This window comes from Halichoeres trimaculatus, unplaced genomic scaffold (genome assembly GCF_033239565.1).
Source record: "Halichoeres trimaculatus isolate MK-OKI-2021-1 unplaced genomic scaffold, fHalTri1.1 fHalTri1_scaffold_9, whole genome shotgun sequence".
In the NCBI taxonomy this organism is placed as follows: domain Eukaryota; kingdom Metazoa; phylum Chordata; class Actinopteri; order Labriformes; family Labridae; genus Halichoeres; species Halichoeres trimaculatus.
The window spans coordinates 28,728,394-28,752,850 of NW_027437188.1; the positions used below are offsets into that span (position 1 = coordinate 28,728,394).

A 24,457-nucleotide genomic window follows, 5' to 3' on the forward strand; every position below is an offset into this window, starting at 1 on the left:
TGTATTACATTACCATCTGCTTGTGTTGAGCTTTGACACTGAAGAAAAAAAATATTTAAAGGAGTGGATTTTTATTTTAAAGGAAGGTGTCATTTTGTCCTTGAAAGTTGAGAATGTAAAAATGCAGAGCTGAATGTTCAGTTTTTACTGCGGTAAATCTGAAGCATTGTAAATCATACGAGACACCAACAACATTTTTGGTACATTCAAGCGTTTGAGAGGGGCCACAAAGGGGGAAACCAAACCCACAGTGTCAGACATCTGGTGGTAATATGTCCAATAGTGCCTTCATGTGGTGTGAGACTATTTCTGAGCTTTTACTTTTATCTTTCTGCTTTCTGAATGTTGAGAAGTTCTGTTTCCAACATTAGAAAAGAAGCTGTTAGACCATCAGTGCACTGAATAATGTGTTAACATGATTTAAAAATTAAAGTAAACGCAGCGGAACAATGATCAAATTTGTGCCAATCATGATAATAGCTAGTTGTATTTCTCTTGCAGTCTTTTCAAAGTGAAGCTACAAAGAGACCGTTCAGTACAATAACACCGACCTTGTCTCAATCCAGATTTGCAATTAGAAAATTAATTAGAAGGGTTCATTTTAGGTTTTATGGCGTGTGGCTCCACTGCCAGTCTTCATTAGCGCTGATTAGTGCCACAGCCTCAGCTGGCCTCTCACTGAGTCACTAACTGTTGGTGATTCCCTATTGTTCTGCTGCTCACGCTGCTCTCATAAAAGTCAGCAGTTTATTTGTTGCTTGGCATTTCAGGGTTGAATCACATTATAGCATGACAATTGACCAGAATCAGACTGTGGTGTCACGCTAAGGGAGCAGAGGCTGCTGTGTCAAGATGCTAAACTCAAGGGTTTAAGTGGTCCATTTTCAACAGCTCTTACTTGTTTAATCTTTTAAATATTGTCTGATAGATTACTGATTGAAAAACAATTATCAAGTTAAATTTGGTGTGCCGGGCCAAAGTTGTCACTGTTTCATTAGCTATGCTCAAACTGAAGCTATCCTTAGCAGTTAGCCACTAACAAGTGTATCACTCGCTAGGCAGTGGATGAGAGCTTTTATTTCAGTTCTGTAATGCTACAAAACTCAACATGAAAATTATAATCTGATTTATGCCAATATTTCCCAGCGTAGTGATAGCAGCTAGCTTCTACATTCAAATAGTCTCTAGCTACACTTTTTCGGTAAGTTATTATCATTACCTAGACTGGCTGAAAGATTTTATTACATTTAGTGCTGTAGAACTCAACAGAAAAGTCATACTTTGGCTAATGCGACAATGAGCTAACTAATGAGCTAACTAACAGTAGCTGGGAATGACTTGGCGATTTTAAGCTACTACTTAGCCCTCAAAACAACATTACCGTAAGCCTTCAGCTCAATAACAGCAACTTTCATCCACATTAAACCAATTTCTAGTTATTTTTGCTTTAGTTAGTTATCATCATTACCTATGCAGTGGCCAAAGGCCATTTTTATAGTTCGGTAGTACTCAACACGGAAGGTATGGCTAATACTATTTTTACCATAGACAGTATATAGAGTGGACAGCGTGGCTTCGTCATTTACCATTGTACTGCTTTAAAGCCAAAATACCTCCTTCACAGGCTCAGCCATTGAAGCAGTTGTGCAGCCGGAGTCTGGGCAATAAAGACTGTGAGGGATTGTGGGAGAATCTGAGTGGAGCCGGGGACAAACAAACAAACAAACAAACAAAATATATGCTTTTTTTTTTTTATCGAGAGTCTAATCACTTCTTGAGTCTACCCCCCAACATATTTTACAATCCCCGAAAAAAAAAATACACAAAAAACAGCAGCTGTCAATCGTCATTAAAAATAACTTAAAACCTTGTTTTTAACTTCATATAACTAATTTAAAAAAATTTACAGAAAAAAGAGGACTTGAATACAAGGCAGCCAAATTATATCTTCAAACCACCACAACAACCCTATATGAGAAACATTTCTACACGGTGTATTAATTGTTTTTAAGTTTGACTACAGCCCATCTGGAATGACTAGAAAGACTTTTTTTTTTTGACCTATACTGCAGCCAGTCACCAGGAGGAGCAGTTTTTGTGGCGACCTCACTTCGAGCTGAGTAAGATGACATCCATTTTTTTTTTTTATTTTACAGTGATTTTGAACCACATGAGAGACTAATGTTAGCTAGCTAGGAATAATTTCGCTGTTTAAAGCTACATAGTCCCCAAAACCCTAATTCCACAGCTAAGTGGTGGCAGCTAGTTTTAACATTTAACCAGTTTCTATTCATTTATTTATTTATTGTTTAATTGTCCTTTTTTTCCCTCATCATTAGCCATGAATCAAACCATTTCTTATCATATTGTTCAGAATTTACAAAAGGTGATGTTAGCAGTAGTTGTAGTACTTATGTTCACTGCTGTTGAAAGCTGAAAACTGACCATTGCATGTGCTGTTTTAACTTAAATTTTGGCCAAGTTTTTTTTTTTTTTTTTTTTTTTTTACTACAGCCACTACAGGAGGTAATTAATCAGTTAGTACTTTATCTCACAATGTTAGAGAATGAAAAAGTAGCATGTTATTTTACAAGATATTTTTAGTAACTTCTTAAATGTTAGAACAGAAATAACACAGTTCTTCTTTATGGGTCTGTTGAAATTGGAATAACTCAAAGTGTTATTTTCTGCAGTCACATGTGAGACCGCCACATATGGTGAGAATGAAGCTCAATTTACTGCGACTAGTGTAATCTATACTTAACCTTGGATTCTTCAGTTCTTTCAGCAAAGCCAACCAACATTAACTTCAAACCCAAAGAAAATCTCCCTCCTGTTGGTGTTGTGGAAACAGATGTCTCATATATCCCCTCACAGATGCAAAACACAAGCAGTTAACTAGTGTTTTATGAGGAACGGATTTCCATCGAGGCTGTGCTGATGCTGGTGGACAGAGCTGGGGATTGTTGGGAGGAAATGATGTGTGTAAATGCTGCGTCAGCGATGGGGGGATGCTGATGCAAAGAACGTCTCAGCTTCAACTGTGGAACACCGACCACTGACAGCTGGATTCTGCTAACACTGGTGCAGATCTGCCACTAAGGAAGCCAAGCAGACACACTGAATTGGAAGAGTCATTAAGCAGATTTCCACAAATATTCTGTGGGAGGAAATATGTTTTTGTTTTTTCTCAATTACTTGAAAAGATTCCATCCTCCCATGGATTATTAAAGAAGGTATAAAATATGTTTACAACCCTTCAAATAAAATCATAGCCACTGATGCTACTCCTAAGTTTTCCTCCACAGTCAAAAATAATCCTACATTAAATTTGTATAGATTTGCCATCTGTGATCACATCAAATAGGTCCGAGCAGCAGTCACAGCAGAAGTTTCCCTGCTCCAATTTAACAAAGCAGCAGCAACTCTCAGACATCATGTCCTCTGGTCAATGGCGTGACCAAAATGTGTCTGAGACAGCATAACACTGGAGTGTTTCGCGTGTAAGATGTTGAGCTCTCAGGAGGTGTGAGGCCTCTCCTGTAATTACCACTTCATCAGTGAAGCAAAGGAAAAACAGAGGCCCCAGCAGATTTCAGAAAGGGATGGTAAACAGCTCCGCCTGTCTTTGCTGTGGTTGGATGGAAGGCTTCGCTTCTGTCAGCCAGACAGACTGCCTTCACTAGTCGCACGCATTTATGTCCAAGTGCCCTGAAGTATGTATTTGAAGAGAGCAAAAGAGAGGCTGTCTCATCAGTTACAGACGGTAATGAAAGAGCTGACAAAGTGGACTTTAAATTGAACTCATTCTGTCACAACTGTATGTTTTAATTCTGCTTCTGTGAAATGTACTGATTTTCTTTTTGTTTTGAACAACAGAGCATTTCAAGAAACCTTGACATCTTTTGTTCTATCAGAGGAGAAACAATTATTTTCCATGTTTACTTCCTTAAAGTCTCATATATTGAACTTTTAGCACTATATTGTTTGCCAGAAAAAGTACAGACATTTAAATATGCACAATTCTTCATAACTTTCTCATAAGAAGCTTAACCAGGTCACTTTAACGTGCCCAAAATTTCACAACACCGAGAGTAGATACACCTCAAGAACAACCATTAAATGATTCACAACTGTGCTGGTTAGCATGATTCCTCATTGGCTTCCCCTTAGCAAACACTGACAACTGTGTCTCCTAATGGACTTTATTCCAAAACTAACTGATAAAAGTTAAACCATTAAATAACATGTAGAGAAAAAAAAGTGGCAGCAATAACTAAACAAAGGAGTAGAAATAATGGCATCACCTATGAAGATGTTTATCACAGTTTTAGAGGATAAGATATTTGCAATTCATAATAAAAATGATGCAGTTATAAGAGGGGAAAAATGTTGCTCAAGTTTAAGCACAACGAAGCCATCTTCACTCGTTTAAGCTACCTAAAAGTCTTCGCAGCAACAAGGATGTACAGAAAAAAAAAAAAAAAAACAGGAAACAGCAGAAGCTGCAACCAGAATCTGCACCAATAAAACAAAGAGTAACAAAAGCTGCATTTCCGCCAAGCAGTCTGGTTCGTTTCAGTACGGTTTGGCACTGTTTGGTACAGTTAAGCCTGTCCCATTTGCATTTCCACAGCAAACTGTGCCCTCTCGTGGTAGGCGGCGTGTAAGCCAGATGCCAAAAGCTGCAGCTGTTGAACAATAGCGTGACACCGTAGGAACGAAACACAGTTTACCCTGCAAATAAATCCAACAAAGAAGAAAAACGCGACACAGTAAACAAGGAGCATAGATGGAAGACATGCAGCATTTCGTCTTCTCTGTGATTGGCTCTTTGATACAAAGTGCAATCAGGCTTTCAAATGCAGCCGCTGTTACGGTAAGTGATGATTCTTTTGACCAATCAACAGTGTTTGTGTCTGCAGTGCTGTAGCTCCACCTTCCGAGAGCGGATTGGTTCAGTCTGGCACCCATACAAAAGGGTCCCAAAAAGTGGGACGGCTTGTCTCGGTTATTTGGGGATCTCTCCCGGGATAAGTCAGTGGAAACGCCACAAAACGCGCCATACCGAGACAACCAAACCTGATTTGAGAGCTGCAGAAAGTTTTCCAAAGACAACCCAAAAGTCAAATTAATCAGCAAAAAAGTCCCAGGTTTTTTACTCACTTAATTGACCTTTTTTTTCCCAGGTTCGAACTCAACCATCCCCCCCTTTAATGGTGCATGTGAAACTGTATCCACAGTCACTGCCACTATGTGGTGTGATTTCTACATTGCATGCATAGGAGCACAACAATGTGCATTAAAAAAGTTGAATTTGCTTTATTCCAAAATGCACCATTATAGTTCTGTTGCTGGTATTCACAGAAAGTCATTTTTTAGTTCAAAACTCAATGCACCATGTGTCTGATAATGTTGATAGATAAAAGTTTTGAGCAATCTTTACATTAGTTTTAACAAATGGCCACACCATTTAGTGTTTTTCTTTTTCTCTGCACTCAATTTGTGAGTCATTATTCATGCAAAAGTCGGACTTTCCATTTGGTCTGCTGTGCCACACTGTTTGTAGAGCAGCCAATCTGGACAAACAAATGAATAAATAAATGAACAAGATGGCACCATCACAATACAATCTCACTCGTCCATATTTTTGAATTGTTTATGAAGGTGGTCTCGTGCTGCTATGCAAATGTGATTGCAAATGTAATTCAGTCTGTCAGCATGAAAGCAGACAGAAAGCACATAATGCTTTAATGTCGACTAAGGGAACTGTGAGCAAGCAGCACCAGGACTGAAACAGAATACAAACTAAAAGTTAAAGCGTGCTTTGTCTGCTCAACTCATGTCTTTTTGTTTTTGTTTCATATCCAAATGTGGAAACCAGAGGATTCATGTGTGTGCAAACATCCGCATAAGTGGCGTGAAAAGGGAGGAATTAAACATCAAGCAGTGGCACCATTTGATTTTTGACCCTAACAGACCCTGCTCAGCACTTAACGACCTTTGACCTCACACATCCTCAGAATCACAGATCCCTGTGCTTTCATTCAGGCCCACTCCTGTCTGAGCCTTGTATTTATGAAGCATGTCTGATCAGTGTCCACCTGTTTTTTCAATCCTCTCTGCTAAAAGTTTCACTTCTTTTCATAATTTAGTGTACATGAGTTTCTTTTGTACTTTATAAAAACGCAACAACATTGGTCTCTTAGCACAATACACTTAAAAGATTAATGCTGCAACTTGCTGCAGGATTAAACCACAAACAGGTTCAGATAATGCATTATTAGACGCTGCCTGTGGTTAGAATAAAATGTCTTGCTCATGTCTGATATATTACATATTTTTGTGCATATAATGGGTGTTCTATATTTAATCCAGAGGGGAGATGAATTGTAGCTCCACCTCGGAAAGACACATAAACTACCTCCCGCATTGTTTCTGGCTTTATGTCTGAAACACAGCTGCTGAAATATTTAAGGGTACGGGTTGGTAAAAGAATATACATATAACATTTCAAGAAGACAAACATTGAATAACGTAGAAAAAAGGGAGATTTAAACTTCATGCTTCTAAGATCCACCCGGGATTTTAACATTCTTTCAACAACTACATGTCCAATCATTTTTTACATGCCTGCTACAGTCTGCTGCTTTATGTGTTTCTCATATTACGTGGTTTCGACTGTCTGGACTTCTTCTGGACTCCGTCTGGCCTCTGACCTTAAACCACAGTATTCTGCCCGCACATTTCATAAGCACTCATACCTTCACTTCAACTCCACCAAGCTGTACGTCACTGTTGCCATCTATTGGACGCAGAGATTATCAAAATAAATCACGCTAGCTTCAGCTACGAGTGATGTCAAAGAATACGTGTACAATTGGAAACTCTGGGTGGTCCTAATGATGCAAGCAAATGAAACCACAAACTTTGATGCAGAACATACTTTCAATTACCCTCTGCTACACAATCTGTCATCACTTATTTTCAATCCACAAACCATACATGTATTAGAGGTTAATGCAGGAATACATCTAAATATCTGTCAGCACCTTTTTTTTAATATTTTTATGCAAAGAAGAAGAATTTTGAATTGCGTGCATGGAAAATGGTCCGTGCAATATGTGAAATAAATAAGTGCCTTGTGCTTTGATTGAATTCTGAGAGTCAGCCTGTGAGATTTCCAAGGCTTCTATTAGCATCCAGAGCTGAGTTAATCAGCCGTAAATTCTATAATCTTCCTCATCCATCATGAGGAAGACGGTCTGTCAAGGAGGAGAACCAAAAAACCTCAGCACGAAGCTGGAGGTCTGCTCTGTGGACCTGGAAGTGCACGCTGGACCCAGAGCTCATACTCATGCATGAATCCTGTAAATATACTGTATCAATTATGAATGATGGTGTCATCTTAAAAGAGGGTCAGTCCATCTGCTTGCAGGAAATCCACTCACTCGCTCCTGGGAAGCCTTTGAACTTGAAATTGTTGCAAGTACTGAGAAGGAGAAGATGTGAGAAGCTGGGAGGAAAGTTTCAGGCGATGAGGAGAGGATTTCACAGAGGGACATATCCAAGCTGCACGGACTCGAGGAGACAACTTGTCACCCAAAAATAGATGATGTGATATTTTATTTATGGTGCACGCACACTCACATGTGCACACAAACACACACAGAAAGCACACGGCTTCCACACACTCAGATCCTGCTTTTCGTATTAGTGCTGCTTTGAGTTCAGATGCTGGCCAGTGGGCTATGTGTGTGTCTGTGTGTGTGTGTGTGTGTGTGTGTGTGTGTGTGTGTGTGTGTGTGTGTGTAAAATGTCAAAGAGATGGAGATTGTGTGCCTAGAAGTGCTCTGTCAAAGAGAAGAACTCTGCCTCACACAGTCTCACACCAGATTTAGTCTCAGGTAGCAAATAATAGCTGGTGACATTATCACTTAAATCAGCAGGCTGCCCTCATGCATATCACTGTATTCTTTGCGCGCTGCCAAATGGAACTAGAGTGTTCAGACTGCAGTGACACATTCAGCTTCCAGGAGATGAGACAGATAAACCCACACACATTTCTTTAAAGGGAGTAATTTCATCTTTTAGAGGTTACTGCGGATAAGGAGTTTTTTCTATTTGCAGGATAAGGTAGCAAAATGAGAAAACTGAGTCATGACACTGCTTCTTCTATCAAAACAAGAGTCTGGAGGTGAAGAAGATAACATGACGACATTGAAACAGCCCAGTTTTTATCACTCCAATTTAATGTAAACCAGAGCAGCATTTTACAGAAGAAAACACCAAGAATCACTATGTAAATTCTGCTGTGCCTGAAAGCAGAAGCAAAAGAGTTGTAACCAATCCCCTTCCATTTCTAAAAGGCAGGTTTGCTAAGTGGCAAACACTTTTTCAAAATAACATTTGCACTCTCAAGGAGTTGTGTTTCTGGCCATTTGGCAAATGCAAGACAAATATTTACACTTCTAAAAACTCTTCAGGGACAACAATCTGATTCTTCAAGGACTTTTACTCCACCGTCTTTTTGCTGTATCTGGAAAAAGCCCTGATTCAATTAGGGAGTAGTGCAGAGGAGGCTGGAAAACCAGCTCCTTTCATTCCCAAATGTTACACAGAAAATATTAACCTTATTTAAGTTATAAAGGTGCTTGTGAAGAATTAACATGCTGTGTTGATTCTGGCGACCCCTTTGGATGGAATGAGCTGTGATTTCCTAATAAGACTACATCTCTTGCACCATTAAAATCAGCTATTTTTTTCTGATATTCCTGATACGCCAAATTTATTTTTGTGCCAGGGGATCAATTCTCATATGATCCTGACATGTTTATCACTTCATAATGCGCAACAATAGAAAAACAAAAAAACAAAATACATCTTAATGCAGTGGTGTGCACAGACCCCTGGTGTGCTGGGGCAAAAAGAAAAAACAAAACAAAAAAGGCACATATGGTGCACGTTTTTGTCAGCCAAGAGAGCAGTTGAGTGTGTTTTGCCAACCAGGAGGGCACTTTCACACACGTTTTGGCTCCAGAGAGGTTACTACAGTGGGTGTTTTTCAAGAACTGGGCCACAACAGGGGTGACAGCCCCCCCTCTGTGGACACCACTGCCTCTGAGGTACCATTTACTTAAAGTTTACAAAATGAATTGCATGGAAAGTGGAAATGTAACCTTATTCTACCACTGAAAAATACTACATAGTACAGAGTACTGATATAAAGCTAATCATTGTTATGATAACGAGGGGGTCCCTGGAAAAATATCTAAACTGAAAGGGGTCCATGGTCTAAAAAAGTTTGAGAACCCCTAATGTACAGGATGCGGAGTGCTGAAATAATGTAATAATTTGTTCCTTTGTAAAACTGTTTACTGTAACGTAGCAATAACAAAACTAGATGCAGCGATTTGATGTTACTTGTCCCTTCCATGTGTCTTTATGTGTGCTCAGGTGTCCTAAGAAATGCCTGAATAAAGTAATCATGCACATGCTTCAACTCGTTTCCTCAATAAGAGTGAAGCAACCACATTAAATCCCACCCAAAGTAATGTCATTCTTTTACCCTGAGAAGCCCTGGTTGTAGTTTCTTCGTCCAAAACAATATTTCTTTTTTTGCTAATTGTGCTCCAGTGTCAAAGTCGTATTTCAAAAGAAAACCTGTCACAGGCACTGGATTTTAGTTTAAAAAACTACAACAATCTCATTCTTTTATGAAGGTCATGAAGAGGTATCAGTTAAAAACAGCTTCTATTGCTCTGATACACACTATAACCAAAAGTTAACTGTGTATAACTTTCTGCATGAGTCTCTCTGATCCAGGTTCAACTCTTGCACAGGATGGCACAGACTCTGAGCTCCCAACAACACCATGGATTTATTACTTACTGCTGGTATAATGCACATGCTTCCAATAAAGCTGACTGACAGGGGGGATATTTTCTGGCTCTAAAATCTGTGTATCTGGTGCAAAAGAGTCAAGGTAAGGGTCAGAAAACAGACCAACTCTTGATTTGTGACAGAGCACAAGCTGCAAGAAGTAAAAAATTGAAAGTTTGCAACAAAAGAAGAAAATAAAACTCAGTCTTGAATTTCATCACCAGTTGCAGATCAAAGTTTTACTTTACTATTTCTTTTTCCAAATGTACCAAAAGTTTTGGAGGAACATCTTGCAGAAGTGGGGCAGGTTTTTGCATATGTGTGCTTTCAACCTGATGTCTCAGTTGGAGCACAGTTCCCTACTGATAAGATGATCCAATCCAATCAATTTAAGCTAAAGCAGTATGTGCTGGTGTTGTTAAAACTATTTATTATTTTTCCCATTGTTAAACCAAGCCTATCCTTCAGCAACATCAAGTTTATCACTGCCCTGGTTTAAAACGGAGGGATGTGAAGCTAAATATAACACTAAACAGAAGGTGTCACTGTCATTGCCATCTCATCCTATAAAAGATATCACTTTTCATGCCACCATGGGACCCGCTCCTGTCTCCTTGGGAAGTCAAGTGACCTGCTTTACGTTGACTTAGTGCCTCTTCCATCCCATTCCAGTCATTTAATCTTGGAACAGTATCAAGATAGCGATCTCCCTTTAACCTCCACAGAGAGGACAGCCACAAGGGGACAAACTCCCCTCTTCATCACTCAGCATCGAGCAGCGGTGGCATGCCAGACAATCCCATTTGCCTTTAGCCAAAAGCCTGGGGTGCAGCAGCCCTATGTCCTGAATCAAACCGCAGCTCTCTGCTCATTAGAACATCCTCTCTCCTCTAACATCCATGCACTCATGTGTCAGCATGTATAATGAAGTCTCTCTGAGCTGCACCAGGCTTTTACTCTGAGGAAATAGGCAGCAGCACCACTCTGAGTAGCTTTTTACAACTCAACACTGATCAATTAATGACTACCAATGAGCCCCTATGAGATATTCATGCCGGAGTATTACAGTGATGCTCAGAGAAAGAGGGATAATAAACTGAATTGCAACTCGCTGCAAATGCAACAACAGGGGAGGCACTCTCGCAGTCATATTGATACCTCCTAAAGCTGGCAGCACAGGCCAAGGTCGCTGGCCTCATATAGACGATTTATTTTTCACTCTAATATCCAGGTGCCGCAGAGAAATGAGCCGAGACTCCAACTGCAACCAGAGTAATCAAAGTGGCACACAATGTTTACTGCTTCCCGGATCTCACTCTGGCAGCAAGGAATGTAAAAGAATAGTAAAAGAAAGTAGAGGATAAACAAGATGTCTCACTCGGCTGTTTTTTTAAGAGCTGAAGAATGAAAAAAGAAGAGGAAAGAGAGGAAAGGAAGAGGGTAGGAGGAGGAGTTACTCACGGCTCCTGTCACCTTTCCACCTCCAGCTCCCCTTGTGCTTCACGGAGCTGTCCCCAGGTACACAGACCACACTCAAGACCTCCAACAGCAGCAGAAGCAGCAGCAGGGGCACCAGCCTGCCGGACATGCCCGCCTCTGGAGCTCGCATTGGGGCTACAGCAGAGGCTGGTGGAGGTCCATGGGGAGTGCTGTCCCACGCTCTGTCATAGCTCCCTCAGCTGAGTGGAGGGATCCAAAACAACAACACGTCCCCCTCCTCCTCCTGCTCGGCTTCCTTCAGAGAGTTAGCCCCAGGCCACAACACTGACGCCCCCACAGGGTCACACACTCACCACAGGCAGCCCCCTTTTCTCCTCCTGGGGGATTGGACTTATCCCTTTGAGGGAAAAAGCTGCAGAGAGTGACTGTAATTCCAGCACGGGAAGACTGACATGGAAGCCTGGATTTCTGGAGCCTCACTCTGAAATATTGATCTGATCCTTTTTTCTTCCTTTTGGAGTTAAGGAGGTATTTCTTGCAGTCCAAGTCAAATCCTCAAAGTGAGCTGAGTTGTAACAGCTCCCAAAAGCCTGAGATAGCACAAGAAGAAGCAGAGTGTGTCCTTCTCTTCAGAGCAGAAGTTGTTGTGGTCACAGTGTGGACCGCTGACACTAATGGTGACACATCACTGATCCAGCAGCGGCAAACTCTTGTCACTCGCATCAGGCAGTGACTGAATGTGTGAGTGTAAAAGCAAGTGTGTCCTCCTCCCCCTCCTTCCTCTTACTCCCTCTCCCTCCTTCTCTCTCTTCATCCACCACACACTTGTCTCAGATCACATGAGCCCGTGTTGATATGAAAATAAGGAATAAATCAAAGAGATAGTTCACTTCAGAGCAGCCTTGACTTTGTCAACAGAGCGTCTGACAGAGAGGGGAGGAGGAGAGAGCATCTCGCCACGGAGGGAGGGGGAGATATGGAGGAGAGAGACGGAATGAGAGAAGCACGGAGGGTGTGAGTAGCAATTTCCAAGTGCGATGGCTCTTGTGCTTTTGAATGCCTGCGATGCTCATTTCTGAGGGTATTTTTATTGTGTCTGCCTGAGTTTAACGGTTCAAACCTGAGTGTGTGTGTTTGTATGTGTGCAAACGGATTACTGTAACCCAAATCTGAAACAAATAACTGTCGCACCCACATGAACAATCAACCAACCAACCGACCGACCTGCCCCACATGCACCTGTGCAGACAGGCACACGGACCAGTTTGACTGGAGTTCATTTGTGTGACAGTTAATCTCTAATCGCTGCAAATTGCTACCTACCACAGAGTTTAGAAAATGTGTTGGAACCATATCAAGTTTTTAAAAAACAATTGAACTGTTACAGTGTGACACATCATACGCAGGAGTCAATGAGTTTCAGAAATATTACGTCCCAAGAAAGTAAGACTAATTAGTGTCCATCATGAAATGTTAACTAGAAGCTTTTTCAATAGCACATGCCAAAAAATAAGATTAAAAGTGACAGTAATGAAAGGCTGAAGTAGCAGTGATGTTTAACCCCTTACTGCCTGAACTAATTAACAATTATGGAAATAGATTATTTTATGTGTTTTTGCATTCTTACAGATGTTATATTTAATGGATATTGTAAATTTAAGTATAGCACACACAACAGTTTTAACCAAGTAATATTTTATAAAGACATGAGTTCATCCCCTGTCCGATATATTGTGACATAGTGGATGTGATACAATCTTTGGTGTGTGTAAAATATGAATCAATAGGTAATAATGAGATACAATGGTCATTTCAGCTGCATCAAGACCTGACAGGGTATGTTGCAAATGTGGGACAACAGGCTTTAAGAGATTAAAGCACCAACAAACCCATTAGAAATTGCAAATCACATTTTTTTTCTGAATGAAACTGAAGTCATCTTTTACATTTCCACTCCACATCAAAATGTGGCCAGGTATGTGCTCACAGATTTTTGCACCTGCAAGAACTTTTGCAGGGAACAGATTTCCAAAATTCTTCAACAAATTACCTCATCAAAAGCTGTCAAAGAGTATTACAGAGACATACTGTTGCATTCACGATGTATACAATGCACAAGGTATGGAATGCACACGCACACACACAAACAGGCGTACACACACACACACACACACACACACACACACACACACACACACACACACACACACACACACACACACACACACACACACACACACACACACACACACCATGAAGCCTATTCCTGTGGAAAACAAGCTCAGCAAGTCTGGGTTTAGAGTTACAGCGCTCGTTTCCTGCGCCTGCATGGCTGTCAGGAGGCAGGTGAGTGCAGGTTAACGTGGGAAAGCGGAGGTGTCAGCAGCAACCACCCAACCCCCTACCCCCTCCCTGACTCTCTCATTTGCCCTTCATTAGTGCTGTGTAAAATGCCAATAGCGCGTGTAAACACCTCCTAACAAACACACTGTATCCAGAATAAATTGGAGCTCGCAGTGTCTGAGGTCAGTTTGTGTTCTGACTTACTGAACGCTGATGATTCTATTATAGCAAACAGAACATGAGTCTCTCTCTTTACTGTTTCCAGCTCACCTGATGCTCTTATTTTGTTGATGATGTGGACAGAGCCCCAACCTAAGAGTCCCTATTCGTCAGTCATGTAATCCTGATGAAGTGCCCCTTAAGGACCGTGCTCCCGGAGATGTAATTAATTGTGTTACATTAGCCACTGATGGAAGTCTGATTAAAACAGCTCTCTAATGATTAGGCCCCAGAAATAATTACCACTGCAGAAAGGACAGGCCACTTCAGCCCCTCAGGACGCTAATCTAACATTCCCTCTACCTGCAAAATGTCACTGCTAATGCCAACTTCTCAGAAACTCAGACAATGCAAAGCTAATTCTTTGCAGGGAGAATAACTATGATGGCAAGTTAGAACAAAGGCAACATTTGCAAAGTGTCAACAGGTAGTCTGATGCATGTGCTTGTCTGGCTGTATCTTTCTTGATATGCAGCCTGAGAAAAAGATTAGCTTCATGTTCACTCAGAGCCGGAGGGTATAACACATTTAGAAGTCATGCTGAGTAAAAACAGACAGAGAACTGTCTCTGCAGGGTCAGGGAAAGATTATTAGGTTAACTCTCTGCACAGATGTTATAGACCCATGTCTGGTCTTTTTGTATCGTCATCTAGAAAAGAGGCAAGAACTGACCTGATGAGGATATTTGTGAGAAACTTTTGCATTCTATGTTGGCTCCTTACATGCTGGTTTTAATCTCATGCAGCTTTGAAACTGTGATCCTCACAGTCAGCTATTCCTTGGTAAATGTTGTTGCAAGTATGTATATCTACTGCTGTTTATAACCTGATGTATATTAATGCATTTCTAATATGCATGGAAATTTCATAGAGTTTGACTTATTAACCCAACATGCTGCTGTCTGACATACAATGTATTGTTGTGCAATTTAAGCTGTTCTGTGTGAGCACTTCCACAAAAATAAAACAGCACACATATAAAGAAATCCTTCAGGTAATGTAACAAAGTATGAGACTCTGTCACTTGGGTACCCACACATGCAGGGAAGAAGACTGAAAAAGCTGCCTCATGGGCAAAAAAGCTAGACAAGTCAGAAGTTTCCTCTAGAAAACTTGAGGTTTGACTTGTCATAAAAAAGAAATCAGACTTGTATCAATTCTTCTGTCTGCAGGCTCCAGCAGATCTGCTCAAATTCAAGCAAAGTTAAAACGGGAGATGAAAAATCTTGTGAGCATGTTTAAAGTTGCCAAGCCAGTCTCAGCTCCTTCTCAGTTACACTGAGAAGTAGTTGTTTGGCTCTAAATGTTTCCCGTAAGTAAATTAGAAATAAGTAAATAACCTCAAAGAGAATTTATCTCTGTTTTGTTTTGGGGCTTAAATATGTTTACAAGTTATATGCTTATTAACTTTTTGATGTTACAGACTTTTATGAAAATTTGTAGTTATATAAATGAACAAGAAAAGAATCCAGAGACTGCAGACCTCTGCGAAGCATTTTGTGATTATCACACAACACTTTAGTCCTACTTTAATGTTATACTCCCTTTCAGCAGACTGTGTGCTACAATTTGGTGTTAGTTGCAAGTTTTTACAATAATTTGTTACCCGACAGTGTTGAAAATTACGATGACCCAGTACATATTTCATATTCTGTATCTTAGTATCCGGAATATTGCCAGGATCTGGATCGAACTTCTACATCTGTCAGAAATTATGGTGACCTTGTCTTGTATTGTTTTGCAAAGCAATCCAACCATTTATCGTGGAGTTATATACACATATGGTGAAAACGGCCCTATCTCACGATGATAAAGAATCCTTTAAAAAAATCCTGGATCCAGATGGTGATCTGGATGACCTCCAAAATTTAATCACTTCTTCGTTATTCTATTTTAAACCTGTCCTGAAAACATCATCAAGGTCTGTTAGTTACTTTTTGAATTATGTTGTTCACAGACAAACAGACAAACTCTCCCAAAAATACAACCTCTTTGGTGGAGGAAAAAATAACCCCAACAACAGCTTTGACAACTTTAAGCCATCCATCATTTCCATTCACACATCAAGCAGACTTTCATGATCTTTCCACAATATAAGCTTAACACCACACATAAAAAGTAAACAGAGGGTCTTGGAGGAGTGCCACGGGGGTTATATCTGAGGTGTCGGACCACTGGCAAAACCATTTAACTGACTGAGAATAAGCTGCTGCCCTCTTAACTGATCTAAATGTTGTATGGTCAAACATAAAAATCTCTCTAGTGCCTTCATAAATCTATAACACTGTTCATCTCTGATTCACCCATGGACTCTTTTAACTCAGTTTCTCCCACCTGGCTCGTCTCTTCAGAGATCACAGGGTTGGCCACATCTTGGCAGCTTTGGAGCCCCACAGGGTCAAACCTTTGCTTTATCTTGTCCCCTTCTACACACTATCTGTTGTTGGTGGTACCGATTAGGCATGAGTTATCTTTTCATTTGTGTGCTGCCAGCAGAGAGTAAAGCATACGAGCTGTGCCAAACCAAGCCTCAGCTATATCATATCTCACAAAGACGCCTTGAGGGGATAACTGCTTGGATCAGGAGCTATTATGTTCAGCTGAATACCTGGTGCAGCGTCGACTTGCTAATAGTTCTGTTTTTGATACAAACATTTCATCTCCACCTCTGTGACAACTTTTGTTGCAAGGTTCGATACTCAATTACCCTCTGAGAATGATTTCAACAACCTGAGAAGACCTCCCTCCTCAGCATCACTAAACTCCATCCCACCTTAACCTCCACTGTAGAGGAGCCAGTCCTTGAGGTGAGACAAAAACTGTTTGACACTATTCATTGAGATGCTTGGCACAAGTTTGTAGATACAAGTCTGAAAAGAAGAAAGCAGTGTAAACCCTCCATTTGTTCTGACGCTACAGCTGACTGTTCAGTACAGCTGCAGGCCTGAAACAAGTGCTCACCTTTGCAATCCTCCACAGCTCAGATCAAATGACTCCCCTCAGGACTGAGCATGATAAAACGCTTATGCTTAGGAAAGTATTAAAATGCTTAGTATTAGTCTTGCAGTTCTGCACTTGTGTTTCATTGAAGGGACAGTTTTATGTGTGTTCTGACTTGAAATTGCTGTGTTATGGTGTTGAAAAGACTCAAGAGCTGAAAGTACAAAGACACATTAGTTCAACAAGCAGAGAATCATTCTCTGAGCTTTTTCATGAAACAGATGTAAAATATGAAAATCTTTTGTGTGTGATAAACTTTGGTCAAGGTGGGGGTAGAGTGTTCTTTCTTTTCAGATGTGACTCATTCTTTCTGTTAACTTGGCACTTAGCGATACAACTCCTGAATTAAGGACTGATCTAAGACATTTGATTCAAAGAAAGCAACTAAAAGTCAAGTGCAACCTATTATTATTATATTACAGAGCATGTAAGTGCCACAGCTTTTCCTTGAAAACAAGATCTTCTTTGTATTTTGTCCCTGCATGTTCTCCTCCATGCTAGTTTGGCATTTATGACGCTCACATTCTGGCCCCTCTCAGCTCTGCCAACATGATGTGACAGCAGGATTGATGGGTGGCACAAAGACACCCAGCAGGCATGAGCAGGCGGAGGGGACTGGACATTAGTACACAGCTTGGAGCGCAGCGAGAGATTCAGGGGGGAAAGTGGCACCCACTTTCTGCCACTCATGAGCAACCACACATGCAGGGAAAAAGGGAAGAAAAACTGCCTCATGGGAGGAGAAGCAAAACAGTCAGAAGTTTTGTTTTGGAAACTTGAAGGTTGATTTGTCTGACTCTTCTAATGTACTAAGCCAATTCAGAGCATCTGCTTGAAACTTAGTGAAGCACAGACCTATGTAGCTTAGCACAGCAGTAGTTTGTATTCTTAATAAAAAAATTACATTAGCAGCTTTCCTAGTGATGAAATTTCCTGTATTAAAACACCCCTTTGCTAATTCTGTAAACTTGAAAAAGAAAATTTTGCATTTTAGCAATATCTTTTTTAGCTTTTCTTTGAAAAGGTGTGATGAGAAGGTCGATGATATACAATTACATTTGTGCTAGCATGAAAAGTATGAAGCTAAAAAGACCATAAGTGGAGGAAGTTATATTATCTTAGCGAGTTAGCTAATTAGTCAGCTGTTACCTAGCAAGTAAGAAAAATGGAGAGATAGCTTCTTAAGACACAGATTGGCTTGATGCTTTCCTATCTTCAGGCACCAATATGAACAAGTCTGCAGCTAAAAACCACAAGTTAAGTTAGCTAGCTTAGCAGAAAGATTTGAAAGTGAGAAAGAGGCTGTATAGACGATCTAGAAAAGCTAGTGTTTACCAGGATAAAGACTCTGTTTCCAATGAGCACTTGTACACTGTCATGAGGACTTGACACTGACCATGTGTGTTTATTTTGAAGCAAATGAATGGAGAGAAGATCTTTTTAACACTATTTTTTAAGACAACTTTCACAGGATACAAGCCACAAGGTAATGCATGTATTTGTAGTTACATAGTTTATTGTTTGAAATGTTGCAACAAGCAAACTTTGTTAACTTAGTTTGTAATGTAGTTTAGTACAGGCTATATTTAGCACTTACTCACAGCGGGGTTCTGGTTAAGTCCTACCAGTGCTCACCTACCAACTTCAGTCTCACCAAGCAGAGCTAAGGCTCTAGCTTTGGGCTAACATCTTTAGCTAACATAACAAACAAAACAAGGATCTAGCTGACTTGTCATCTTGTGTGCATATTTGCTAACCGAAAAAATACCTGTTGATTAAGTTCCTACAACTTAAGTTGACATTAGCTAAGCACAGCTTTATTAGCATTAGCTCTCTGAAGCTATAAGGTGAGACTAAAAAACTATTTTAAAAGTTTTTAAACTAAAGCTTACACTCTTCCTTGTCCCTGTGTGTATGATTAGAATTTTAATTAAAGTGCCTCAGAGGATAGCAGATGGAACATAAATTAGCCATCAGGACTTCGGTTCAACACTGACACTGTGATGACAGATTTTCTTTTTTCATCTTTCATTCCTTAGTTCTCAGGGATTCATATTTCATTACCGTCTTTACCTCTAGAATGCAGAGCAAAATCAGGATCAATCCACATTTATAGAGCCAGGGCGTTGACCTGAGCTAAGAATTACTGCTGGACATGCAGCCCAGTGACATCTAATCTACAGGTTGTAAATACAGCTTAGTGCAGAATCTACAAATGTGTGTGTGTGTTGGGGGGAGCGCGTGAGTGTGCACCCTCTCTGAGGGAGTGTGGTAACACTGCACTTTACTTTGATGCACATATCAATGCATCTGCTGCAGAGCCCCCGCTGCTTCTGAGTGAGTTATGTGCAGCATGTATGGATGATGATAAACACGACCACACCCAGGATTCCTCCCAGGGCCAGGTTACAATGACCCACTCAATCAACACCCACTGTCCCACCCACACCTCGAGACCCTATCTGTCTTCTCCAATACACACTTATAGCCTTCCCCCTTTGATGGCACTCTACAATCAATAGGAAGTCACAGGAGGAACCTGGCTGAAGGTTAATGTGTGCAGGAAAGAAACACATGACAAAGACATGGAGGGAAAGAAATACTTCACGTTAACTTCAACCACACAGAGCTGTACTCGAAATGTCTCTTTTTTTAAGGTTCTGACATATGATACCATAAGTGTGTGATTCAAACAGGCTCAGTTTATGTGCCTTTAACCACTCTGTGTGCTTTTATGAAGGTTCCCAAAGATTACAGCTGTCAACAAGCTGGATTTTGCCACAGGTTTGATGAGTCAATCTTCTAAAGTTACAAGCTCAAGAGAAAAGTAAACCTCCTCGGTTACAACTTCTTCAAAAAGTAATAATCTTTTAAGATGTCAATATGCTGCTGTATAATTTAACTTTCACATTTAAGAGCACAATCCCAAGCTGTTTATAATGTATGAAGATTTGATGGCATTGCACTGCTGATCCCATCGCAGCATCTGCTTCTTTATAGAAGCAAACAACCTAATGTCATTCCCTCCTTCACCCCACAGCCCTGCTTTCATTCCCTGTAATGGCTGTCGTCAGCGCTCTCACCTTGCAGAGAGATCCCTGCCCGCAGCACTATCGTCCGGATCGCACAACACGCCGTGATTTACAGCTGCTGCCGCTGCAGGGCCATCTGGCCCATAACCACTTCTGAGCTCTCAGCATTACCCTCCACATCTCTGTCCCTCCTCCTCTATCTCTTTATCTTATAACTCTTTCTTACAATGTTAAATTCTTGCTGCATATTTTCTTTTTTATCAAGTCAAAATTGACTCTGTAAAATCAACTGCAGTTGACCAAAAATGTTGTACAAAAGTGTTGAACAAGTCAAAAACAACAGCATTAATAAGATAAAATATGGGTTTAAAAAGTAAGATAAAACAAAATAGAGAAATCAAAATCCACCCCACAAAAAAGAAATTAATCAATTGATTAATAATAATAATAATAATAATAATAATAATAATAATAATAATAATAATAATAATAATAATAATATAGATGAAAAGCTTAGTAGCAAATAAAACCACAACAGATATGAAAGGCCAAAGAAATGTGTTTTATGCAAAAATTTAAAACTATAAATGTTTTGTGGAAACAAATATTTCCTAATATCCAGCTCCCACATACAGACATGCACAATAAAGACATTTCCTCCCACTTTCTCTATGTTTTTGTAGTTGGACTTGTTCTTATGTATAATACATGAATGTTTTCATGGTTAAACTTACAGACTGTAGGATCTCAAATGAAACTTTAGAAAAAGGCAAAATTAACAACCCAGCTTTAAACACAATTTCTTTTTTTCATTTCTATTGTACCTATTTTAAACCCTCTGAATGCAGAACATAGAGTGTAACTGAAGGCATTCAGGGCAGGTTAATGAGTTTGCATAACGCTTTTAACAGCTAAATGTAATCTTTTTCATTCTCTATCTCTATTTTAAACAAGGAAGAACAGAAGACTGAGTTCGCACTCAGTAAATTTGCTCATCCCTTTTCTTTTTTTGTCTTTGCCCACATATTAAGAGCTGCTAGGGCACTTTAGTCATAAATTATGTTTGATTCTGGCTTTAAAGTCCACATTGTTATCAAGGGTTGCACTTAAGACACCTGCACCTCCCACTATAGAAAGCCCTTTGCTACACAAAATCCTCTGGGCACGAACACCATCCAACCCACACACACTGGCACTGGCTCTCCCCCAAGTGCTGAGGTGATAATCACCGCACCCTCAGTGTAAATGTGCCTCTTTCATTATTATGGGAGTGTCATAACAGCAGATCTGCACCCTTTAATGCTCTGTCCCTGCGATTCGACATGTTTCTAAAGAGCCTCCTGCTGCGGTTTGAGCTCACTGGAGTGTGTGATGAGAAGCAGGTGAAACATCTGGTGTCATATAAAAGGTGCTGGAACATTAAAGAGGGAAGCCGAACAAGCTTCAAAAGAGAAGCGAGATATACACCAGATGTAAAGAGGGTGCCGCTGAGGTCAGATGGTGTAATATGATCATCACCCAGCAGGTGGCGGTGTTGGGTTCAGTCAATAATACAGCCACTGATTCCTCTCCAGGGAGGTCAGGGGGACAATCAGAGAGGATCAGGGTTGTTGGTGTTAAAGTGACACCTGGAGCAGAGTCCTGAATTAGATCAGACGTGTAAATCAGTAGCTCTTTGTCTATACGATCGCTCTCACCAGGATTGATTAGCATGAATTATTTACGGATCATATACATACAACACAACCTCCTTTCCTCACAGAGCTTCAAGGACAAGCACTTTCTTGCATCAGTGAGTGGGTGGACAGAAACATGTGAGTCACACAGTCTAACTTACATCTTTGACAGTGTAAACATCCCATTATCTAACACAGAGTGCAAAAAGTTTTCAACTCAAAAGTTCCAAAAGTGAAAGAAGGTTTCAGTGTAACCATGAGTCAGCTCAAAATAAAGAATAAAAGTTGTGTTTTTATATCATCCGTCTGCTTGTGGAGTGCTATAGATAAGGAGCCACAGAGGGACAGGCTGTAGGCTTTAGGAGACCAGCAGAGGTGCTTCCAGTTTTATAGTTACCTTTGTCTCCTGCCTTTAAATCGACTACTCTGCTCTTAAAATTCTCAGCAGTGGATACACTAATGTGTTCAGGTATGCACATGCAGTATGCCTGAGTGTGTTCCTGTTAAATTGCACACAGGGACACGTAAAAAAAAAAAAAAAAAACCTTCATGTTACTGTTTTTTGTGCTGCAACACAAAAAAAGTATAAAGGGCTACAATGTTGTATACATAAAATTATCCACCCCATAAAACTGTAAGAGAATTCACAAGCACTTAAAAGACAGAGCTACTGTATTGAAATATAAGCTTCAACAATGGCTGTTGAGTGAAGAAAAGGATGTGTGATTTACAGCCTGTGACCAGCAGGTGGCACTGTTACACAGCAAACAGGATCCACGAGGATCTCACTGATTTGTCATCTTTTGTCCATGTTTGCTACCTCAGAAAGTACCTGTTGTTGATTTCGTTTCACATTAAAAGCTTTTATATTTTCAATTTATGAGCAAAAATAGAGAAGATGTCAATCTGATTAGCTCTTTTTACATGGTATATGAGAAAATGTCAGGATAGAGGAGAAGAATTAATTACAGATGGATTATTTCATTATTAGCGTTTCAGCTTGAATAATTTATAAATGAAGTAAACAATCACACAAAAGTTCTGATAAGGAAGGTATATCATTTCTCTCCATGCTTCAATTGTTTGACTACTTTTTTCTTTATGCTTTTTAATCTTTGATCGTATCCAACAAAATTGGTTGTTCTTCATTTCCAGCTTAGTGTCATTCTCTCCTCTTCCAAAAGAGGGCAGTAGAGTGTTGTGTTCCACACCTCAGCCTCCTCACAGCTCTCCTTCAGCACATCTTCTCTGTGTTGTTTCACAGGGACTAATTACAGTGTTCTTCATCAATAGAAAAATGTTAATGATTGATCGGGTTTGTTCCCAAAGTGATACCGGAATGGCTGCACTGTAAGCGCTCACTAATTGGTCAAAGTAAACAAAAACCTAAAGTATAGGCTGACATAACGCACACATTAGACCCTCAAGTCTCTTCATCTCCTCCTCCTCTTCTTCTCCCTTCAGACTGCCCTGTCGGTTTTATTTTCCCACTCTCTAACACTGTTTCCTCTTTCTCTCCCTGAGAATTGACAGACCAATAAGCCTTTAATCCCCCTAATACAAAATTCCAACAGAATCACTTTTTAATTGCATAAAATAAACAGTCAATGCGTAACCAGATCTCCTCTCAGGATAGATTTAGCTCGGCTACAAGCGGGGGGATTAAGACGAAAAGTAAGCCTGCGAGTTATTTTGAGGGAGAAGAGGAGAAAAAAAAATAAAAGGGGATGAAAGAGTGGCGAAGAGAGCAGAGGATGTCACAATAATTCCTGTGCAGCGAGGAGTTAGCCAACACATGAGGAGAATAATCATATGGAGATGATGGTGGTGGCTCTGTGATTAATGGGTCCATTTTCTTTGCACAGCTTGGATAGTGGGCCTACTTGGCCCCATTAGGAGGGAGCCTAAAGCCACCCAGTTTCTCTGTACGCCATTTATCAGGCAGATATGAGCAGCAGAAAAAGTGGATTCCCAACATGCATGAAATAGGCGCTGTGATACATATGGAAACACACCCCTGCATCCATATGATGCTGCTTTTTTGGTATGATCCGCACATCTGAATACCTGTGTCAGAGGGTATCATGCCTCAGTGAGATCCAGACTTTATATCTTATAATTGCTTCTACCTGCTGTGTAGATTTACAGGCAGGAACTTGCTTGTGTATTTTCTTCCTTGTTTGATGGACTACAGGGAGCAGGAGCGTCAAACAGCGGCCAGACAGCCGCAGAGACGTGCCAGTGCCCCTTTTAGAGCTGTATGCAAATCCACTGTTAAATTTCATTTTTCTAATCCCTTTAATCAGAAACAGGGGAATAAAGCCAGCTGGTAGGAACCCATGTTAAGATGTAATTAAGCATCTGATTGAATTTCAGAGCATACCAGAGTGTGTGTGCCAAGGCGGGGGCAGAAGGAGGAGGAGGGGCAGAGATAGACTTGGGGGCAAGGAGGGATGGGTACTTGTGCACCAGATTGAGCCTGGGAGTTAGTGCGAGGGGGGGGAGACACATCGCCGGCAACGACGGGGGATCTGGGGCTCGCGGCAGGCGCGGTATTTTCCAGCATGCTCCACTGCATGACTGAGCAGCGATCAGACGCACATTTTTATACATTACGAGGAAGGCTCCCATGTCAATCATCTCCCTGCTGGCATTGGAATAGTTTTCTCTCGCTTGAATCTCAAAGCGAGGTCCCAGAAAACAGACACAAACAGCGTCGCTATCAGCAAACATGTGAGGGGAAACAAGAGCAGGGCTTGCTTTTCTTCTTCGTCTTCTGTTTACTTTATGTTTACTTTGCTGATTTGAGCAAATATACCCCAAAAGTCATGTAAATTGGCATCTGTGTCAGGTCCAATAAAGTATT

The 24,457-nt window shown here is 40.5% G+C and overlaps 1 protein-coding gene across 3 annotated transcripts in view; it reads right to left on the minus strand.

Annotated features, from left to right (window-relative positions):
• robo1 (roundabout, axon guidance receptor, homolog 1 (Drosophila)) overlaps positions 1-24,457 on the minus strand; it is a 265,137-nt gene that overhangs the window by 176,436 nt on the left and 64,244 nt on the right. The window contains exon 1 of one of the 3 annotated variants that reach the window (XM_074678933.1): positions 11,344-12,015. The exons of 1 other annotated variant lie outside the window; for it this stretch is intronic. In XM_074678933.1, the coding sequence (XP_074535034.1) occupies positions 11,344-11,491 (148 nt within the window). In that variant the 5' untranslated portion in view covers positions 11,492-12,015. Of the gene's footprint in view, positions 1-11,343; positions 12,016-24,457 lie in introns of those variants that run through there. One more of the 3 variants, XM_074678931.1, reaches the window with a different exon arrangement.